The 22,459-nt window shown below is 40.5% G+C and overlaps 1 protein-coding gene across 2 annotated transcripts in view; it reads left to right on the top strand.

Annotated features, from left to right (window-relative positions):
- Window positions 1-17,288, top strand: part of LOC144686706 (voltage-gated inwardly rectifying potassium channel KCNH7-like) — a 136,372-nt gene extending 119,084 nt beyond the window's left edge. Inside the window, exon 3 of one of the 2 annotated variants that reach the window (XM_078552294.1) lies at window positions 16,786-17,288. In XM_078552294.1, coding sequence (XP_078408420.1) covers window positions 16,786-16,910 — 125 coding nt within the window. In that variant the 3' untranslated portion in view covers window positions 16,911-17,288. Of the gene's footprint in view, window positions 1-12,984; window positions 13,602-16,785 lie in introns of those variants that run through there. The other variant, XM_078552295.1, reaches the window with a different exon arrangement.
- The last annotated feature ends 5,171 nt before the right edge of the window (window positions 17,289-22,459 follow it).

Raw genomic sequence — 22,459 nt, 5'->3', positions numbered from 1 at the left:
ATCTGCTCAGATTTTATTTTCATAAGCTCATGTTGTTCAAATCAGCTTTGTCTCAAATTGAATTTGCAGGTACAGTAATCCTTTTCACTGTGTATCATACTTTGTGCAACAGCAGCAAATCTAACTTGACCTATTTGACCAATGAGGTGAGAAGAAATATATAGTCAAAACATGCTCTGCCATTTAAAATCTCTCTGCACCTTCACACCAATTTTCAACATTAGCTGCATTTTATAGAATCTTGTGTCTCTGTGTTGTGGGTATGATTGCAGATAAATGCACTGCAGTAAAGTAAAAACAGATAATAATGAATTGTGTGTCACACATTTATTTATCATAGTCAAAGTACTTTGTTAGTTGTACATTAATCGTTCCTATAGTCATACCCAGATAATAAATCTCACCAGATGGTGATCTTGCTTTTTTTCTTGAAAAGAATCAGCTTCTGTTACAGATAATCACATCTAATCATGTGTGATGTTTTAGATAGAAATGAGTGCAAATTCAGGTCAGAAATCCAAACTAATCCGAATTTGGTTGATATATTCAGCCAGGACAAAACCTAGTTATATCAGCTTCTGGCTTTAATAAATGTTGATTTCAATTATATTGGAATGTATATTTATTGTAGTTGAAAGATCATTCTTTCATCTTGTCACACGGTCTCACCACGGAGGGGATGAGTTTTCACGGTCATCACATCTTCCCTAGTGTTTACTATGGTTTATCATGAGTGATATTTTGCACTCATTTTTTAAAAAATATTTTTTTTTGATATAATACTCCAGAGGGTTTTAGATTGTACTTTTGTGAGGGTAGGGCTTCGCGTTACTTTAGGAAAACCCATGACCTTAGGCTAAGGATTCAGTGACCTAGCCATATGCTGCTGTGGTTGAAAAGCTATCTGAGGGCCAGGTTGATTGTTTTGCCCCAGGATACTGATAGACTGTTTGTGAACTTTGGAAGTACAAGCATGGAATTTAATAAGTTGGACTGGAGCCAGTGATGTCTGACTGACTCAGATTAATTCCTTATTCATTCAAGAAAATTAATCCTCTCATTCAGGATTTTTCCCAATTTTGTCTTCTGTCCTCTCAATGAAACAGTTTCAAGATAATAAAATGACCTATCTGCAGATATTGTTCATTATGTAATTCTTAAAAATAAATACTTGGGCCTGAAATACTAATTGTTCCTGAATGGTAGCATTGGGAGCCATAAGTACCACCCAAGTAAAAGACGTAGACCCTGTAACAAATCCAAGAAAAGGGACCACTTGGAATGTATAACCAATACCTCTATGGGTATATCAGCAGCACCTACCCTAAAGGAGGTCCATTGGACTGCCACCCTACCGCTGCATGTTTTCATTTTATTGTACTTAGTGAAGCTGAAATTGTCATGCATAGTAATGGAATACATAATGGATGATAACTTGTTGCGTCCCAAATAGTCTGGGAATGTGCCAAAGAGCAAAGGTCATTGAAATACAACACGAGTGCAAATGCAGCCCTCTCAGTCAAATCACTCCAGTTGTATACATCCTCCAGCATGTGATTGAAAGTGATAGAAAATACGCCAAGGCATCTATTGAGATGCTTTCTCAAAATTGGTAGTTTGCATTTCGATTTTGAGATGGTACATATATATTGCTCAGTCTCAAATTTAAAGCTTTTACTCTACCAGAGAGGGCCCTTAAAAGGTTTCAAAATGTAGGAAACAAAAATGGCACCTTAGGCTTTATTACTATACAAGTTAAAATATATCTTTTTCCTTTCTGTATAGGCAATAGTAATTTGGGTTGTTGCAAGCTGAATGCTTACATCAAACTTGATTTCATTTCTTCAATGTCAGATAAAATTAAAATTGGCATATTTCATTCAAACATCTGGTATTTTCTAAAAGATTTCCAAGATAAATTGATTGCAGTAAATGTTGAAGTGCTTGGTGCATTTGGGCAATTTGTATTTTTTTCTCATTGGGTACATCTGTTTTTACCTGAAAATCCAATAAAATATGTTTCAATTAATAAGTACACACAGAACTGGAGTTAAACACACATCATTTATGGATATGTGCTGTTATGTGTGCCTCAGGAACAATATAGATTTAGTAAAGAGTACAATAGTTGGAATTGCTGGAAACAGGAGGTTGGAGATTTCCTGCTTACGGTTACAATGTAGTACATTAAAATAATGCTCCCATTTCAAATTTTAAGTTCATGGAAGCAGTTCGGTACAATTTAACTGGATGTCATTAACATTAATCTTAAATATATGAATAAGGCAAATATAAAGCACCCTATATGCATGGTGGTTAGTTATACAGTGGTTTAGATTTAGTTTTCAAGGAACCACAATTTTACTCGTTTGATTTTATGATTGACCAAGCTAGAGTCAGGCAGTAGAAAAATAACAAATACAAGAGCAAAACACTTTGGATGTTGGAAACCTGAAATAAAAACAGAGAGTACTGAAAATACTGAGCAGGTGTGCCAGTATCAGTGGAGAGGGAAACAAAGATCACAATTTGCAGGTAAGCATGGGGATGCGTGCCCGACCTGCTCAGGTGTAAAATAGTGCATGATGATGTCGGGCAAACGTCCTGACATCATCCCGCGTTCGCACGATATTTCGGTCGACGGGCGCATGCAAAAGTCGGAAGCGAGCCAGCTGACAATTAAGAGGACAATTAAGCCCATTAAAGTTGTAATTGTCCCCAATTTTTCATGGTCCATCCAACGTCATGGTTGGCGGATGGGCGAATCAGCCAGGCGGCCTTTACATTTTTCATGAAACCTCATCCAAGGACGGGATGAGGTTTCCGTTATTAAAAAAAATAAATATATATGGGCAGCATTTTTATAATGTATATGTTCAGGTGACTGTGATGCTTGGATATTTTTGTTCTGATTTTAAAGTCTTTATTTAATACTTTTGAAAGTCTTCAGCTCCCTGAGGCAGCTCTCTGCCTTCAGGGAACTTTCTTTCCACGCTCGCCCGCGCCCGCACTTATCTTAGCGCCCACCCTCCTCCCACCCCCATCCTGGCAGCACTGAGCATTTCAGCGCACGCTTCACGCTGGTTGGCCGCTAATTGGCCAGCCAGTGTGAAATCGTGGTCAGGGGCCGATTGTGGTTGGCGGTCCATTTCCCGGCCGCTCCTGGACCCGTCGATTGCACCCGCCCGCCAACCTGAAAGTTCTGCCCAAAGTTACCATTTCAGATCTGTGGCTTTTCACCAGAGCTGGAAGAAGTTAGAATTGCAGTAGATTTTGAGCAAGGGAAAGGGAGGAGAGACAGGGGAAAGAATAAAGGGAAAGTCTGAGATAGGATAGAGGGCAAAGAAATTAAATGACGAAAGGTTTCATGGCGCAAAGCCAAAAGCAGTGGTAATGGGACAAGTAAAGAAACAAAAGATGTGTCTAGAGGTGGTTTGAATGGCAGAATCCTGAATAGCTTCTGTCCTAAAGCAAAGAAAAAGAAACAAGTGAGAAACAAGAGAGAAGATAACTCAAACCAGTCAAGAAAATCTAAGCAAAATGGGAGAAGAGGTTATGACCTAAAATTGTTGAACTCAATATTGAGTTCAAGAGGCCCAGTTGAAAGGTGAGGTTATCTTCTTCAGGCTTGCACTGAGCTTCACTGGAATACTCCAGAGGGCCATGAACAGAAAGGTCATGGCGGGAGCAATGTGGCAAATTAAAATGACGCTTACCAGAAGCTTGATATCATGCTTGAGAAGTGAACTGAGGTGTCCCTCGAAAGGTGGTGTTGGAAAGGGAGAGGATAATTGATGAGTGGACCAAGGTGTCATTCGGTTACTGAAAGGGAAGAGTAGGGAAAGATGTGTTTGGTGGTGGCATCACCATGGAGGTGGCAGAAATGGTAGAGGATGATCCATTGAATGCAGACAAGGGGAACTCTATTGTTGTTCTGAATGGGAGGGTAGAGAGTGTCAACACAAGTGCAGAAAGTGGGTCGGACACAGTCGAGAGCCCTGTTGAAGAATCCCAGTTGAGGAAAAGGGAAGACATATCAGAAGTATTAGTATGGAAATTCTATCATCTGATCAGATGTAGCAGAGATGGAAAAACTGGAAGAATTAAAGGAAGTGGGGTGTGAAGAAGTGTAGTTGGGATAGCTGTGGGGATCTTCTATTGAATATTTGTTTATATCCTGTCCCCAGAAATGAGACAGAAAAGTCAAGGCCCTACCCAAAAATTTTAACGTTATTTTTGTTTTCAAGTGCACTCAATGCTCTCAATTACGACTTGACATCAAAAGCTCTAATTTGGAATGAATTTGACATCAAATTTGATAGAGCACTCAAAACTATCCAGCCAGCGCCCTCAAACCTATATCTAGCAAGCCTCTCTCCAGCCTCCCTCACACCCACCGCGCCGCCCCTCCACCCCGCCCTGTCTCGTCCCCCACCTTCCGACCCCCCCAATACTTACCTCACTCTAATGGTCTGTGCTGGCTTCAAACCTGTAACAGGGCCGGAAGGCGGGGTGGGGGGTGCTGTCAGGGGTGGTGGATGGGCATGGCGGGGGGGCACGGTTATAAGGAAATACATAAAAGTACCTCATCAAAATAGGGTCTGCTTTTTCCAAAGGTAGCTCAGTTTTATGATGTTTGAAGCTATCGAAATTCAGAAATATGGAAAATAAACTCTATGATCATTTTTGGTGTCCAATTGCTTAGGTGATGTTTGAGTGCTGTGGTTTGGGGCAATTGATGACATTGATGTCAGTTAGGGTATTTGTAATGTTAATTGATAGCGAAATGATTGCTTTTGAGTACAATTGATGTTAAATGATGGCTAATGATTGTTTTTGAGTGCAATTGATATCAAAAGATATCAAACGTTTCAGGTAGGGAAGGGAAGAGTCTGAGGTAGACCATGTGAAGGCAAGAGAAGGGTGGAAACTAGAAGTAAAGTAAATTAAATTTTTCAGTTCAGGGCGAGAATAGGAAATGGCACCAGTACAGTCATCAATAGACCAGAAAAAGATCTGATGGAGGGAACCTGAATATTCTACAAAAAAGCAGGAATAGCTAGAATCCACACGGGCACCTTTTATTTGGAGGATGTGAGTGGAGTTGAAGGAGAAGTTGTTCAGTGTGAGAAGAAGTTCGGGCAGGTGGAGTATGGTGGTGGTGGATGGGGATCGGTTGGAAGAAGCACAGAGCTCTCAGATCATCCTGGTGGAGGATGGAGATGTAAAGAGTGTCAGTATTGAAGGGGAGATGGCTAGGATCAGGATCAGGAAGCTGTTAAAATGATGGATGTAGGTGAGAGGAGGCCAAACAAAGGGAGAAAAAATAGAGTTGAAATAGGAAGAAATCAGTTCAGTAGGATTTGGAGGCTATGGGTTTGGAGGTCATGGAGGGAAGATTTCTAGAGGAGGTGAGGTCAGTGACAGTCCTGGAAAGAATGCCTTGATGTTCAATGGTCATGGGCGAAGGAGAATATGATGAAGTTTCAGAAAGTTGGTCAAAGGTTAAGGTCGGTGCACCAGACAACAGCAGCAATACTGTTGTCAGCAGGTTTGATGAAAATGTTATGGTTGGACCCAAGAGAACAGAGTGTTGCAAGTTTAGAGAAAGATCAGTTAGAATGAGGGGAGCAAAGAAATTGAGACTGCTGATGTCATACCAGCAGTTCTCAATTAAAAGATCGAGAGAGGGTAAGAGGCCAGAAGGAGGCGTCCAGCTGGTGGGAATAGTGGAGGTGGGTAGAAAGTGTCTACTGTGTGTGGGTGAAGATTCCTGGTCAAAGAACTGAGTGTGGAGGCGAAGGCGGCAGAAGAAGAGCTCAGTGACATGTCGAGCTCGAAATTTATTGAGGTGGGGGTGTAAGGGGATGAAGCTGAGATCTTAGCTAAGGGCAGCTCGTTCAGGGTCAGAGAGGGAAAGGTCAGAGGGTACTGTGAATACGTGGCAAGGGGTGAGATTAGAAGAATGGATAGTATCATAGGGAAGTGAAGGAGAAGAAGAATGCAGAGGAGTTTTGGTACCCTTGAAATGTTGGAGCTTGTGATTCTTGATACCTGAAAGGAAGAAAAGAAAATTATTTTTATTAAAGTGCCGAATGAGGCAAAGATGAAATGAAACTGTGAAAGTTTTGAGATGAAATGAATCAGTGCTGCTAAAAGAGAGGTGGCAGGAACGTGCATGTGGCTAAACATGGGGTTGCATTTGGATCTCGGGATGCAGTGAAAACCAGCGGGTTCGAAGTACGCTGAATATCCAGGAGATAATTGTGGATAGAATTTTTCCCCCATCAGGGGGGTTGTGCGGGGGCGGGAGAGGACACGGACCCGATCAGTGCCCCCGATCGGGTCCGCACCACCATTTTACATGGGCTGGCCAATTAAGACCCGCCCAGCGTAATGTGCACCCAGAAGCACTGTGCACTCCCTGTGCGGGCGGGGAGGGGTGTCCCCTGAGTCGGGAGTGTGCTTGGGGGGGGTCCCCTGGGTCAGGTGTGTGCTCTTTCGCATGCATCAGAAATCTCCCTGAGGCACAGAGGTGCATCAGGGAGATTAGTTTCACTTATGAAACATTGACTAAAGGTGAACAGAAATTTTAAGCTCCTGTCCCCTCATGTGAAACTGTCACATGAGCTGGGACATGTCCATCAATTTTATTAAAAACTTTTAAAACACTTTAAAAATGTTCATGAAATCTCATCCCGCCCATGGATGTGGTTCCATGTAATTTGCAAAGGCCGCCTGGGCCCTTCGCCTTCCCGCCAACGTTAAGGTTGGATGGGCAGCTCAGTTTATTAGTTTAATTGATATTTAAATGGCCTTAATAGGCCTTTGACAGCTCGGCGGCTGCGCGTCCGGCGAACTGAAAATCTAAATAACGCACGGTGACGCTGGGACGCACGCCTGACATCACTGGGCGTCATTTTACGCCTTGGCGAGTGGGCCCCGACCCCGCTCGCTGAGCTGAAGATTCTGCTCCATGGGTGGATCTGAAACACAAAGGGTGGAATTTCAGTTGCAATCCACGTACAATAAGTTGGAGCCCGGGACAGATGAAGGAGATGTGGCTGTGAAAACTAGTTTTTTGTAGATACCTGATCAAACATAAGTCGGGAAATAGAAAGCAATGAAGGTGAGCAAGAAGAAAGAAATGGAAATCCCACTGGAGAAAGGGCAGAATTTCTCCTAGCTAGGCATTCCTGGGAGGCAAGTGACAGTGAATTAAACACTAACACAACAGTGAAATACTGCAGATGCTGGAAATCTGAAGTATAAAATAGAAAATGCTGGAAATACTCAGCAGGTCTGGCAGCATCTGTGGAGTGAATGGAAAAAGAAAGTTGTTTTGCCGAAGCAGTTGAAATGAATCTGAAGTTTTATTAGTAAATGCACATAAATATAGCCTGTGATTTCTTTGCATTATTCACACATAACATATTGACTGAGAAGATAATCTCAGGAAATGAAAGTCCCTGCTATTGTGTCATTGTGAATGCATGTGGGAATTTTAGAAAACTCTTAAAATGTCATTTTATGGTCTATATAAATTTGCCTTTTGTTGAGATCGGAATACCTGCCAAAATATAAAATGAGAACAGGTATTATAGTTATAATATTATTCATCCTTCATCCTCATTTACAGTTTTTGTACTTGGTACTTATACTAAATAATGCAATGTAGTTAAAATGACTGCATGGTGCTGACTGTGAATACTCTCATGGCTAGTTTTAATTTCTGCTACATTTACTTTCACTTTGTATGTTAATTTGTCTTAATGCTCTTAATATCACCAGTTGATCCATTATATGAAAGAAGATATTTCAAGGATTTGGTGTCTGCTGTTCATGGGCATAATTTGAGAATGAACTTTTCTCTGAAATGGAATATAGGCTTGTGACTTGATACTGAAAATTTTGCGACTGATTTTCCAGCTAGTGTGTGAGCTATTCTTTGTCATTTTAATTTACAAGGAATATTTGATAATGATTTCTAAAAATGCCGCATAAATTAACAGGCCCTGAAACTCCTAGAGATGGTGAGGACATACGTTCCTCTTCCACCTGTGGACAGTGAGCAGAGATGAGGTGTACAGTCATCTGGAAAACAGTTCCACCAGGATTTTTCACAATTTAGATGAGGATCAGAATGGCACTGGGAGAATCCTCTGTCAATTCCTCACTCCCTTTTTCAAGGGGAGGAGTGGGGGTTGTAGGGTTGTTTCCAACCTTCTCAGAAAATAAACACCCTTTACAACTTTGGGGGACTGAGGCAGAACTCATGCAGTTGAAACCTGGTGTGATTTCCTTTGAAGCCTTATGAAGGCCCCAGACTTTTACTAGAGTAAGTTAATAGATCCTGGAGAGAATTATTGTCTTCTCTATTCAGAGTAGCAATGGGAGCCAAAGACTCTGAGTGCTAAAGCAATACCAGTTTTTGCAATGGCAATATAGTGTGTGTATATATAGTTAAAGGCACAATTATTACACATTCTCTGTGAGCTACTTTTAAAGGTGATAAATTACTTTATTCATGTGATAACCAAGCAATTCATTAAAAGCAATAGGCTTTGCCAGTAATCACTACTCAAGTTTCATAATTAATCTTAGATTTGCCAATAGTGATGTTGAACCAATAGTAGAAAGGTGCAGTTAAATTCTAATTACACTTGTGATTTGTCCATGATTACTAAGGGTTTGTGAATTATCAATAACATCCTAGAGATAACTGCAAAGGTACTTTTCAATAATATGCAAAAAGCTATTTGATATATGTATTCATTTCAAAGATCTGCTGTTTTCTTACATTTTATAAATACAATCGGGTTCCCATTTAGCAGCTAGTACCACTGTCTCCAACTGAACTGACCTGTATAAACAGCTGGCCCACTTCTGAGCAAAGTTTCAAAACTTCTTGGATCTTCATTATCATTGTTGTACCATATGATTTTGAGTTTTTCAGCAAAAATTGACTTTGGATTGCTGCTGGAGGATCAAAGCAAACAAAGGTCTTACTGTTGCCAATTGTTGCCACTAACACCAATCCAGCAAATGTTTAGCAATAGAGTTTTGAATCATATAATGAAAGCATCCATCCATCTCGGGGGGCGATGGACTGCGCCCGGGGTATATGTCATTTCTATATTGAACATTGTCCTTTGTGCTTGTTGAGACCAATTCATGAGTGGCAATCCCTTCCACAGCTGGCACAGATGAATAGCGTTGGCCCAAGGTCAACTAATGGTTTTTCCTTCCGGTGGGCTCTCTTTCCCACCATCTGGTCATTTCTCTTGTCCTCTGCTTTTTCCATGCCCTTCCTGATTGCTTGTCTCCAAGCACTCTGGTCAGCAGTGAGAACTTTCCATGCATCAATTCCGACCCCAGTCAACTTGAAGTCTCACTTGCAGACATCCTTGTATCGTAGACGTGGGCAGCCTGTTAGTCTCATGCCGATAGCAAGCTCGCCATAGGGCATGTCTTTTTGAATCATACGACAGATGAATTTGAAGATTATATTAATCGCCTGAGAACTACAGCAACATTCCCATATAGATCAGTATGTTTCCAGCCAACTAGGAGGGAAGTAGTGCTGGATCTGGCCCTGGGGACTGGAGCGGTACAAGTGGAGCACATTTGACTGAATAAGGATTTGGGAAATAGTAGTCAGCATATCATTAGCTTGAGGATAATTATAGCAAAGGACAAGGAACAATCAAATATGAAAACACTTAATTTAAGGAAGGCTAATTTCAGTAAGTTGAAAGGGGATCTCGGTCCAGGGCAATTGCAATCAAACATTGGCAGGTTAAAAGGTGAATGCGCAATGGGCATTCTTCAAAGAGAAGGGAGCTTAGGTACAGACTAGATGTATTCCCATAAGGGGGAAGGAAGCGAATCCAAAACTACAGCTCCCTAGATGACTACAGATATAGGGATTAAAATGAAACAGATCAAGGAGGCTCACAATAAATGCCAAGCTCACAATGAAGGAAACTGAAAAAGGAATGAGGGGGAAAGAGAGTATGACAATAGATAAACGGTAACATAAAAGGAAACCCAAAAAGTCTTTTATAAACATACAAATCATAAAACGGTAGTCAGAGTAGGGTGGGACCAATTAAAGACCAAAAAGGAGATCTTCTTGTGGCTGCAGAGGACATGGTTGACATATTAATTGAGTGCTTTACAGCTGTCTTTACTAAAGAAGAGGATGCTGCTAATGTCACATCAAAAAAGGAAGTAGTAGAGAAATTGGGTAGGATAAAAATAGGAGAATGTGCTTAAAAGGTTGGCAGCACTCAAAGTAGAAAGGTCACCTGGTCTGGATGGAATACATCCTAGGCTGCTGAGGGAAGTAAGGATGGAGATAGCAGAGGCTCTGGCCACAATGCTCCAATTCTCCTTAGATATGGGAGTGATGTCAGACAATAGGAGGATTGCAAAAGTTCCGCCCAGTCCAAAGAAAGGGGAAAGGCAGAAACCAGGCAATGACAGGCCAGTCAGCCTAATGTCAGTGGTGCAGAAACTTTCAGATAGTCTGAGAAAAAAACTTTACTATCATTTGGAAAAATATGGGCTAATAGTTGACCGCCAGCATGGGTTTGGGTTTGTTAAGGGCAAATCATGTTTGAATAACATGAATGAGTTCTTTAATGAAGTAATGGCAAGGATTCATGAAATTAGTGCCGTTGATATGTATATGGACCTTCAAAAGGCATTTGATAAAGTACCACATAATGGGCATGTTACCAAAATTGAAGCCCATGAGACTAAAAGGGCAGTGACAGTGTGGATAAGCAATTGTACGTGAGACAGAAAGCAGAGAAAAGTAGGAAAGTACTATATGGAAAGTGATAGGACCGCTGCTCTTTTTTTACTCTATGTTGGTACCAATTAATGGCCAGGATTCTTCCCTTGTTGGGCGGGCTCAGCAGGGACGGGCAGGAGCAATCGGGAAGCCGGCCACCGGCCACAATCAGGGCCGGACCACAATTTCCCAGTGGCAGGCCAATTAAGGCCTGCCCAGCATGAAATGCGCGCTTCAGCGCTCAGCGCTGCCTGTGTATGGGAATGGGGAGGGGCGAGCGCGAACTTCATGCAAGCACGTGGGTGCACACTGGAGAAGATCCCTGAGATGCAGAGCTGCCTCAGGGAGATGAACTGATTTGAAAATAAAAAATAAGGAGTTTCAAGGTGTTAAAAAACATGTCCCCTCATGTGCCTCTGTCAAATGAGCAAGTCAATGTTCTTAATGAAATGTTAAAATTTATATTTTAATTTTAATTGCTGTTGGAAACCTCATCCCGCCCGTGGATGAGGTTTCTTAAAAAGTGCAAAGGCTGCTTAACCTTTTCGCCTGCCCACCAACACAAGGTTGGACAGGCAGTGAAAAATAACATTTAATTAAATCTTTATGGCCTTAATAGGGTTTTTAATTGTCGGCGGGCACGCTGCCAACTCGCGTGCACGCCCACCAACCAAAATATCAAGCGAGTGCATGATGACGTCAGGACACTCGCCCGACATCATCGCGTGTCATTTTACACTCGAGCAGGCCAGGCCCGTGCCCGCCCACTCAGCGAAAAATCCTTCCCAATGACCTGGACTTGGGTGTGCAGGGCATAATATCAAAGTGTGCAGATGACACAAAACTTTGAAATGTGCTTAGTTTCCTCTGTGCATATCATTACAGTTTATTCAGGGATGAAAGAAAGGTTACTAAACCTGTTTACAGACTCCTGTTAGTGTCACCGTTAAACCAACCATGAGGAAGCCCTTCTCTCAGTTGCTTACCACTCTATAAAAGTACCATGCTCTGCCCATCACCTATTCCTGACACAAAACAGAAAATGCTGGAAAAACTCAACAGGTCTAACAGCATCTGTGGAGAGAAAAACAAAGTTAAAGTTTCGAGTCCATATGGCTTCTTCTGAGCTAAAGAGAAGTGGAAGTGCAATGAAATTTATACTGTTTAAAGAGGGTGGAGCAGGTGAAGCTGGATAGAAGGCCAGAGATAGGTGGGGGCAAAGGAGAGATTGCCAAAGATGTCATGAACAAAAGGACAAGGGAGTGTTAATGCTGGTGGTACTGGCTAAAGGAGGTATTGATAGTGGCATTAAGATCAGAAAGCAGAATGTGATAATAGCATGACAAGGGTAAGCACTCTGGAAAGAACAACATGAACAAGTAACAGATGGCCCTAGTGGGGGTGGGGTGGAGGGTGGGGACGGTGGTGTGAGAAAAGGTAGAAAATAGGCCAAAACATGGGGGTAAAACAGTGAATGAAAATGAAAACAAATAAAATAAAAATAAAAATTAAAAAATGAAAAGGAGATTGAAAGTATCGACTCCACAAAGTAAGTGCCTTTCTCAGCACCTAATGTGGTCCAGCAGGAGCAATACTGCTTCTCCCAGCCCCTTAAGAAAGCCTTCAATCTCTCTTCTGCTGATCACGGCCTCTCTTTTCCCCTCTGCTGCATTTTCTAAGCTCCTCACCCCACCCCCAGCCCCAGTAGCCGCTTGACCGGACCATGATCGCAATCTCCAACCACAGGCCTGATCCCCACTCTTTCACCCCTGCCCAAACACCATTCCCCCAACCCCTCATCACCACCCCCAACATCCCCCCCCACCCTCCCCAATTTGGTGGTGGACAACTCCAATGGTTCTTGGCTACGGCCTCCTGACTGGGCTGATGTTCCCTCCTGGCTGCCAGCCACTCAACCCATTGATCAGCTGCCGGGTGGGAAACAGAACAAAGCAATGAAACAGCATTTTACCTCCACTCCAATACTTTTTATAACTAATACAAGAAAGTGTTGGAAAAAATGGGGAAAATAGCACAATTTTGTTTAATGCCCTTATAATTATTCTTTTGGGTAACTTGCAACAATGTATTGAAGATTAATGTTTAATTCCTGGAGACTCTGGTCATTTCAGTCATATATGGTTCTGTATAATTCAATGAAAATCACAACTTTTCTGTTTTAGCCATGTTGTCTGGAATTTTCCTAGATTATCATGTGACAGAATGGAGAATGATGCATATCCTGTACAATGAAATTGCTCGTTGTAATAAGAGAATCGCATGATGTGAAAGGACAGTCGTATTAAAATATTTTAGTGGTTTATCATTACTGTATTCATACTCTTATAACTATACATTAAGATAGGTTCACTGCTTCAGTTTATTTTGATAATGCTGAATGAATCCCAGAAGACCACGACTGAATAGTTATCAATTGAGATGTATAGAAAATAATTTTCCATAACCCTTGAAGAAAAGAACATTTGTGTAGGTTAAAACTTGAGAGGAGTAGTAAATCCTCAGTAAGCAACTTTTTACCCAATCTACCTAGAAAAGCAAATGTGTTTTGTTTCTCATTAACATGCTATAGCTTTTGAATTAAATTAGAAATTTTATTTGGAGTAATTCCAAAAATTGTGGATGTCCGAATATTTTGGATATAAATAGAAGCAGAAGGGCAAAAATGAAAAAAATGTCAAATATTAAGAAATGTTGATGCCTGAATCCTTTATAATCACAGGATCAGTTTTATTTGACTCATTTTTAATTACATTTTCTCTAAAATTTCATTTTTCAAGTATTACACAATGAGTTACTCATGCATCAATTTTGAATCAGAAATTCTTATGCGAAATTTATGATGGTTCATTATTTTGTCTGGAACTTACAAAACCTATTTGTAAATAAACAATAATAAGCTAAACAGTTTTCTATTCAGCTCTGTATCTACAGTCAACAGTATACATTATATCGAAATACAAAGAAAATGTTGAAAGTAAACTGAAATAACATCAGCTTACAGGGATCGAAATAAAACTAAAACTATCAATTATCTTGCATATAGCACATGTTCAATTATGGAGGATGTACTATTGAATAAAATGGTATAAAATAAACTTTATCCACGCACTTCTGTGACTCTTCCATTATGTCATCAAAGTAACATTACATGAGCTTTCCATATACCAAAAATAGACATCCTTTTATAGCTAGAATCAATCTGCTTTTTAAATACCAAAGCCTTAAATATTAAGTTTGATTGAAACCTATCCTTAGCAGAATGCTTTAGAGTCAGATTACTTGCCACTCAATCCCATTCACCCAGGTATGAGTTCATGAGAATCATTTACATTTTACACTAATGCAAAATGATAATGCAGTGTTGAAAATCTTGAGAAAAGTTTTGTGAATATGTGGAGGATTGCAGCCAACTGTAGCACACCGACAATCAATGCAATTTTATATTTAGTATTCCATATAATAACTATTTATTCCTTTTCATGATTTTTTTTTCAATTTGACATAGCCCAAATATATACATAGGGTGGAATTTAATTCTTTCCCTGGAGAATGGCTGGGAGCCAGGTGGCTGGCTAACTCATGGGATGGGAAGGTGCTGGGTGGAGACCTTGTCACCTTTCTCTCTCACTGCAATTAAGTCCAAGGATGGTCTTCCCACCTGGAAGCCAATTGAGGACCTTAAGTTGTCATTTAAAGGCCTCATCCCATCACCATTGGTATTCAACCAGCAGCAGGCTATAGTGATGCCACATAGGCAAACTGCCAGAAAACCCTAGTGCATACGCTTGCAGCCTGGGGAGGGGAGTTGCTTCCTTCTTCTCTGGTATCTTGTGCCAATGGAGGGACCCCCTCGAGTACAAATAGAAGGACCCTTGAGACACCGCCCCCGCCATGGCCCTTGACAACTTCCCTCCCTCCCCTTGTTGGGGCCTTCCTGACAGGCTCCAGTGATTCCGCCACCCCACTCAGCTTGGTCAGGGATTCCAGCGATAATCTTTCAAACGGGCACCACTACAATACCAGCGGTAGTGCAGAGCTTCCATTCACATTAAAGGCAAATGACAGCAAGTGGACACCTTTAACCAGGAGTTATTGCTCCTTTGGATTCAGTGAGACTTGGATTGTAATTGCAGTCCAGATAACGAATGAGTGGAGGTGTACTGGTCCACCAATACTGTTCTGTTTGGACAAGTTGTCTTGACCCCCATTATAGTTTTTAATTCTGTTGACAAGCCCATTGCTGACAGGATCATTAGCTCTGGTTGGTGACAGCCTAATTTCTATCTGCACTTCATCACTGCAGAAGTGAATTTTCACATTTCATATTAAAATAACTGCTAAGTTTATCCACAGTGTTGGCCTTCTCACTGCACTTTTTCACCCATCTCTCCCCCCACCCCTCCCCGCCTCTGAAGACACTGACTCATGCTGGAGAAGAGTTCCACAGGCATTAGCTTCCCACCAGTACTTCATTCAAGTGACCCTCTTCATGCCTGAGTTGAGGCAGTAGCTGCTGGCAGCTTATCTGATAATGCAAAGCAATACTTGAGTTCTAATTCTGTCCCCACCAGATGTTCACATATACAAACCTTTTAGTAGAGCTTATTGGTTAGAGATCAGGAGCGTGGACCATAGCTAATTTTAATTCCTCGATAGGTAAAAAAGCGCAGCTGCTGGAAATCTGAAACAAAGACAAACTAACTGGAACAGACCATAGAGCATCTGTAAAGAAAAAAGACGAGGTGATGTTTTGAGTGATGGACCCTTTGCTAAAGCCCTGTCTAACTTACTCTTGTTGAGGTTAATTCTAGTTCTTCTTCTGTTATTGTGGGAACTTTCTGGTCTATACAGCATAGTTCTACATTGGGCAATGCTTTTAGCAGATGATCCACCTGGTTAATATTTTGAGCCACCTTTATTGTACAATTTACAGCATGACTATCACTGTCACATAAGATTGATACAGCTTATTGTAGGTAAACATGTATCTGTGACTTCATCACTTGTGTGTTAAATGAACTGTTATCTCATTCTCACACCAGCAGCCATGGGTATAATCTATTTTAAATGTGTTTACCCCATCTAGTTGTGTTTAGGTAACACTTTCAGTGAAAATAAATTTGGTAGAGTCTATTCTTCACATGAATTTAAAAACATGCTAAAATTGTACCTGGTATAAACATGTACCTGTAATTGCTGCATTATTTAATAAACTGTATGCCAGCCTGTGCAGCAAAACACTGAATGTGACTTGTGCCTTGCTTTGCACATCATGTGGCATGTGGGAATTAGAAATAAAGATCTATTTGGAACTGTTCCAGATGTTAGAGGTAATGACTCCAGGAAAAACCCAACTAGAAATGAACAGGACATAAATTATAATCATTCTCTTTTATGGCATGTTTACTACTTTAGCCTGATAATTGTGCAGGTTTTCCTTTGCAAAATAATACTAGTTTGTTTTTCCAATAGGGTCACATGATGAAAATGTAATTCGATTTGGCAGCCAAATATATCAGTAACTACTGCAAAACTTCTCTTTATACATTTTCATTGTTGGTCTTAGTGAAGCATGAAATGTATCTCTAACACAATGTTATTTGCCTGTCTTTGTGTGTGGCAAAATCTGTCTCAGACTGACAGCTTAGTAATGTTGCACACTCTGAATGCCGTTCAGTGACATGTCAGAGCTGTTTTCTAAATAACATGCAGGACTTTTATGACATAATTAACTTAATAATGAGCCTCACTGTGAATGGGCACTGTCCAGCTTGTTTTTCATTTCTTTCATCTTATCAGGTTACCCATCAGGCATTGTTTCCCCACAATGTGACCTGTGGCCCCAAAATTCCTGGGTTCAAAGAGGGCACAATTTTCATCCGGAGGGAGCCCAGAATATGGATCAGGAACTGGCATGCAGGAATATCACCGTATTTAGCCCAGGCCTTTACTTTCTGTTTCAGGGGAACCATGGATGAATCGTCTGTATTACATCAAGAGAACATATCAGAGGGGCTTCCCCGGGAATTTCCTCCCTTCACATCCTTTAAAAACCTCAGCTGAAGTTATGCCAGCTGAGACTTTCTAAAGCCCCCAAACCTTTGCTAGACTGTTGATTCTGGTGGGATCTTTAAATACATTGGTTGTGAAGCCCACATTCAGAACTTTTTTTTAAATTTGCAAACTTCCCTAAATAAGCCAAAACTTGGTAAAACTTTATAGTTTTGACTTTGATGCCAAAATGCTACCACAATTCATCCTCATAAGGTTTAAATGCATTTTGGAATTATGAATTTTTGATATAAAACCTATTTAAACAAAGATAGCTGGCTGCAGTAAATTGGAGAGTGTAACATAGCAACCTTCTTCCAGCTCAGACTTTGTTCATGCATGTCGTTGAAGGTAAATTACTTCCTTAAGGAGTGTGTTTGTACTGGAGCGACTGAGAGTGACTCAGTCAAGTGCACTTCTTTTAATAATTGATAATGGAAATAAACTCTAATGAAATTTCCATCTTCCAGAAATGTGAACTGTTCCAAATATTCTCTGTCTGTTTACTGAAAGAATGAGAGCACCAATCCTTTTTGTTGCTTTCAACCTTGCCTAAAATGTTTTTTGTTTGTTAATGTTTGGGTACCCAATGAATATATATTTAGTTTACAGTACAAGAACTGACATCACCAAAATCTCCTTTGCTAGAGATGAGTTAAAGAAACAGATGTTTGGAATTTGTCAGATTACAGTGTAGAGGATAATCTGAGTGAGCTTCCACCACACAGCTCTTAGAATAGAATATTCTCTGACAATACATCTAGTATGCAACCAAATTAAATGCTTAAAAGTGAAGTCTTGAGTAGCCATAAATATATATTTTTAAAATTATGAAGTTAAAAATGTGCAGTGAATCAAAGATGATTTCATGTTGTATTTGTTTGCACCATATTTTCAGAGTTTCCAATTTGTCATTCAAAGTAAACAATATCAGCGAAGGTATTCACTAAGTTCCGTTTCAGGTTTCAGTACTGATGGTCATGAAAAATCACTAGTGCCACTTTGCTGCCAATATATTTTGTTGCAGTTTCCAAACTCTGTCAAACTCGCAATACAGGAACATTATTGTTTGATGATGTAAAGTGTTCTGTATTCCATTTGCTCACTTTCCTAATCAGGGATGGGGTGGTGGTAATAGTATGAATAAAACAGAGATAATTCCAAAACAATGCAACAAATAACTTGTATAAATCAAAAATTATTGCCAATCAGGTAAAACCTAAAAGGTTTAAGAATTCCATTATAAAAACAGAAAATGGTGGAAAAACATGGCAGGACTGACAACATCTGTGGAGAGAGAAATGAAGTTAACTTTTTGAGTCCGTATGACTTCTTCAGAGCTGCTCTGAAGAAGAGTCATACCTACTGGAAATGTTAACTTCATTTCTCTCCACAAATGCTGTCAGACCTGCTGAGTTTTCCCACCATTTTCTGTTTGTTTTTCTGATTTTCAGCATCTGCAGTATTTTGCTTTATTTTAAGAATTCCATTACCTGACAGCTGGTGGTATATTTTTCACCTTCTTTCCATTACTCATTCATACCCTCCATTGCAAATCTCCACATTTCACAGAGAGCTGCTCATCATTTATAGGGAATGCCTCTGCTGAAAGTCTCCTAGAATCAGCACCCTGCACAGCTTTGTCCATTAAACTGAAAGGGGAGGGGATTGATTTTAACAGGATGCAGGATCAGTGCAAGGGCTGGCACCACTGGAGACCCAGAAGCATTTTAGTTCCCATACTTCATTTCATTATGGAAGATGGAATTCCATGCAGGAATCAGAAACTGACTGCTGGGCAGGAGCAGGATTTTGGAGGACAAAAGTCACCACCAAAGTCACCACCACCACCGCCACCACCAGAGGGATGAGGGCTAGAGGGCCCAACAGCCATTTATGCACTTGGGCTGAAATTTCAGAGAACCAAGGTGGACCTTCTAACTAGCCTGCCTCAGCACTCTCCCACCTACGTGGCTGCCTCTGAACTGCCCCCAGAGGTGGTGGATCCAACTCCATTCTGCCCCCAATATACTCCTGTATATTTTTGTCATGTTAAGATATACTTTCTATGTTATTTACGACAGTTAAATACACCCAAGAGAATTCATTTACTTTGATGCACAGTTCATTCATTTAATCTGTTAGAAAATACTAACTAGAATTCAGTTTTTGCAACCTATAACTATTTAACTATTTTTTGCCTTCTTAGGTGACATTTTCCTGACACTAGATCATAACTAACTTATCTTAAGTTAAAACTAATGAAAAATCTGCTATCACCCCAAGTTTTCCTTTTTGAGAAGTTATTCATTAATGCTTGTATCAGTGGCCTGAATTTTAGTCGCGGGGCGGGCGCATGGCGGTCCCGATCCTTCGCGAAATAAAGGCATACCACATGACCTCTACCCTCTTCCATTCTGCGGCGGAATCCACTTTAGAATAAAACTGCTTGTTACAGCCCAAGACTTTTCTAGCTTAACTGGATGGCTGATTGAAATGGCATCCTCTCCTAGCAGAGCTCCAGCTATAGTTCAACAGCTCAAACAGCTCCAGCTATCTCTCACTAAGCTCTCCGCAGTAACTCTAAAATACCTTTTTCCCTTTCATCTCTGGTTCCATTGTTCTCACACCTCTTTGGAACTCAAATCCTTCCAAATATAAAATCCTTTATGTCTCTATCTTGTCTTTGCTTTTGGGTCAATAAAATATAATATTCCCACTACTATCTACCAATGGAAGATGCAAAAAATGTTTCTTATAACCTCTGACTCCCTTTTGATACTCAAATAAACTCAATTTATCTAAAAATGCAAATGTTAGATCTAACCTATTTACTTGTACCTCAAACTTGATAGCTCAATCCTTTTCATGTTTCAACCACCCACCCCCCAGACAATCTGACTCCTATCAATCTCTTGCCCAGTTTAATTAAATCACACACCCACACACATAGACACTCAGCCTTCTTTACAGAATAACATAATATTCCTCAAAAATATTTTTAAAATAACATCCATTATCATATAACAAACATTGGAGCTCTGCCTTTGAGAGGGTTCCTACATTTGTGATTTTGTCCTGCCAGGATATATCCATTATGCATCCCCAAATAAGTGGCACTAAGGTCATTGTGGATTAATAAATGGGCCCTTTTAACTGTGTTGCATCCAAATTAGACTGATCTCTTTGTGTGCTGTCTATTTGGCCTCCAGGTCAATTAGTTTAAGGCATGTGAAACAAAGCTCTTCATGGACACAGGTCTACAACACTGTTAATGATTTGTCATATATAACCTGACAATATCACTAATTGAATTTGTTAGGGTGTATAATGTGGAACCTAGAAACATTTACACTGGTGTAATTTTGCTCGTGAGGTTGGAGCAAATCACATTGTTAAGCAGAGTAAGCAGATGCTTTTGCACCTGGGTTAATTTGATGCTGTCAGGGAGTGCTGAAATGCAAAAGAGCTCCATGTCCTCAGGGCTGAGATTCCTCACCTCAATGAATACAATATACTTAAAATATTTGGGTTTTGTATTATTTATTTGAAAATTCTCAGAGAACATTGAATGAAGAGCACAATGATAATGTTTTCTATCATAGCTAAGATCTAGAACTGGCTGCAGATAATGCCCTATTTGCTACAACAAAATACTGCAGATGCTGGAAATCTGAAATATAAACAGAAAGCACAGGAAACACTCAACAGGCCGGCAGCATCTGTGGAGAGAGAAACAGAGTTAACATTTCTGGCCAATGACCTTACATCACGGGAGATGGGAAAGCAGCAGCCTTGTCATTTTCTGTTGGTATCATTTCAATATCCTTCATTTGTAATGCAGCCTCCACCTCCCAAGGTGCAGACACAGCTGGGACCTATGTGACGCTGGCAAGCCTGCTGTTCTACTTCAATTAGCACCATTATTAGCATTAGGGTTGATTGTATTCCCACCATGACCGGGCAGGAAACCATCACCTTTGTGAAGCCTCCTCTGGAAAAATTACGAGGAAACAGCAACACGTCAGGCAACCAGCAAGCTGTCCTCCGGCAGGAATTTGCCAGCCTGCCCTCCTTCAAAGCAGCCTTCAGATCTTCAGGAAAATTCTCCCCCCAGCCCCCCACCCCACCCCAGTTTCTATCTTAAGGCATCATTCTTCACTGTGCATTGATAACAGCTCAATAAAGGCACATGATTCCATTTAAAAGTGAAATATTGTATTTGAATTGTTTACTGCCGAACTCAATCCCGGTGGAGTGCTCTGAATTAGGCTGCTGTGATATGAATCAATTTTATTTGCACCAGTACAGTTTTTGAAAACTTTTACTGCAGATTTTGCACTGGCATAAATACTAAACTTATGGCCGCAATATGTGGGGTTAGTCTGGTACTACTTCAACTTTGTACCAGCTGTAGTTTGACCTTTGTAATGTTTGCCAAGAGCTGACTCTTTGTTGACATTAAAGTTTAACTGCCATTTAATTTCCCTGACCAGAAAGTTACGCAGAGTCAATGGTATGGTATGGAACTGGTAATCCCACTTTGCTCCTACGCAGCAATGATGGTGTGTGTGTGTGGCTGCTTTCACAGTCCCATCAAAATTACAATAATTATTAGAAAAGTAATCATATGCTTGTTCTGTGGTTGAATGCATTAGATGTGTTTTCTTTTAACTGATCTGTTGGAGAACACATTAAATATTAAGAGAACACTTCAGGTGGCAAAAAGTGGGAAAGCCAGAAAACTTGGGTGAAAATTGTTTTGCTTGCCATGGGACTATCCATAATGTACTGGGCACAGGGTAAGTAACGATAATCACTGTGACCTCCCGAAGTAGAATTTTACCCTGAGGGTAGAGGGAATTTTGTCACTGCATTTGTAAAGATTCAATTTGCAAACTTGCAAAACTCCAACTTTCTTCATGTTCAAAAACCAAACTGTTTGTTTTTTTAAATTTCTTTATTGAAAAATGCAAGAGTAATAAAACATAATTTGTGTGTGTTTATATTCTGTATGTATCAGACTCAGTTAATTAACTATTCAATTCTCAAATAGATTTTAATGGTGAGGTCAGTCTCCAATGTTTATAGCAATAAAACAAAGAAGATAAATCCTTTTAGCTTATTTTGATAGGGAAAGTACATAATTCCTGTTTAGTTGTAGGTTGATGCATAATAGTTCTTTTATTCACATATTTCCTCAGTATTAAACACTATGGCTTGAATTTTGCAGCCGTGGAGCAGGCGCGTGGCAGTCCAGATCCTTCACGAAATGGGGCGCGATGACATCAGGAGGGCATCCCAATGTCATCGCGCCACCTCACAATATTTCATTCAGCGGGCACGTGTGCAAGTCGGAAACATGTCTGCCGACAATTAAAGGGTCAATTAAGGCCATTTAAACAGCAATTGTCTCCGATTTGGAGTGGCCCATGCGCTTTTGCAGGCGGCTTTCACGTTTTTCATAATTTCTATATCTAGGATGGGATAAACGGCGCACAGATTCATGGCATGGTGAGTAGGTAGGAGTTTTGATGTGAGTCGGTTGGAATTGGTTTACAGATAGTTTCTCTCATTTATTTGGTG

This window comes from Cetorhinus maximus, chromosome 11 (assembly GCF_964194155.1).
Source record: "Cetorhinus maximus chromosome 11, sCetMax3.hap1.1, whole genome shotgun sequence".
In the NCBI taxonomy this organism is placed as follows: domain Eukaryota; kingdom Metazoa; phylum Chordata; class Chondrichthyes; order Lamniformes; family Cetorhinidae; genus Cetorhinus; species Cetorhinus maximus.
This window is presented reverse-complemented; position numbering and strand designations above follow the sequence as displayed.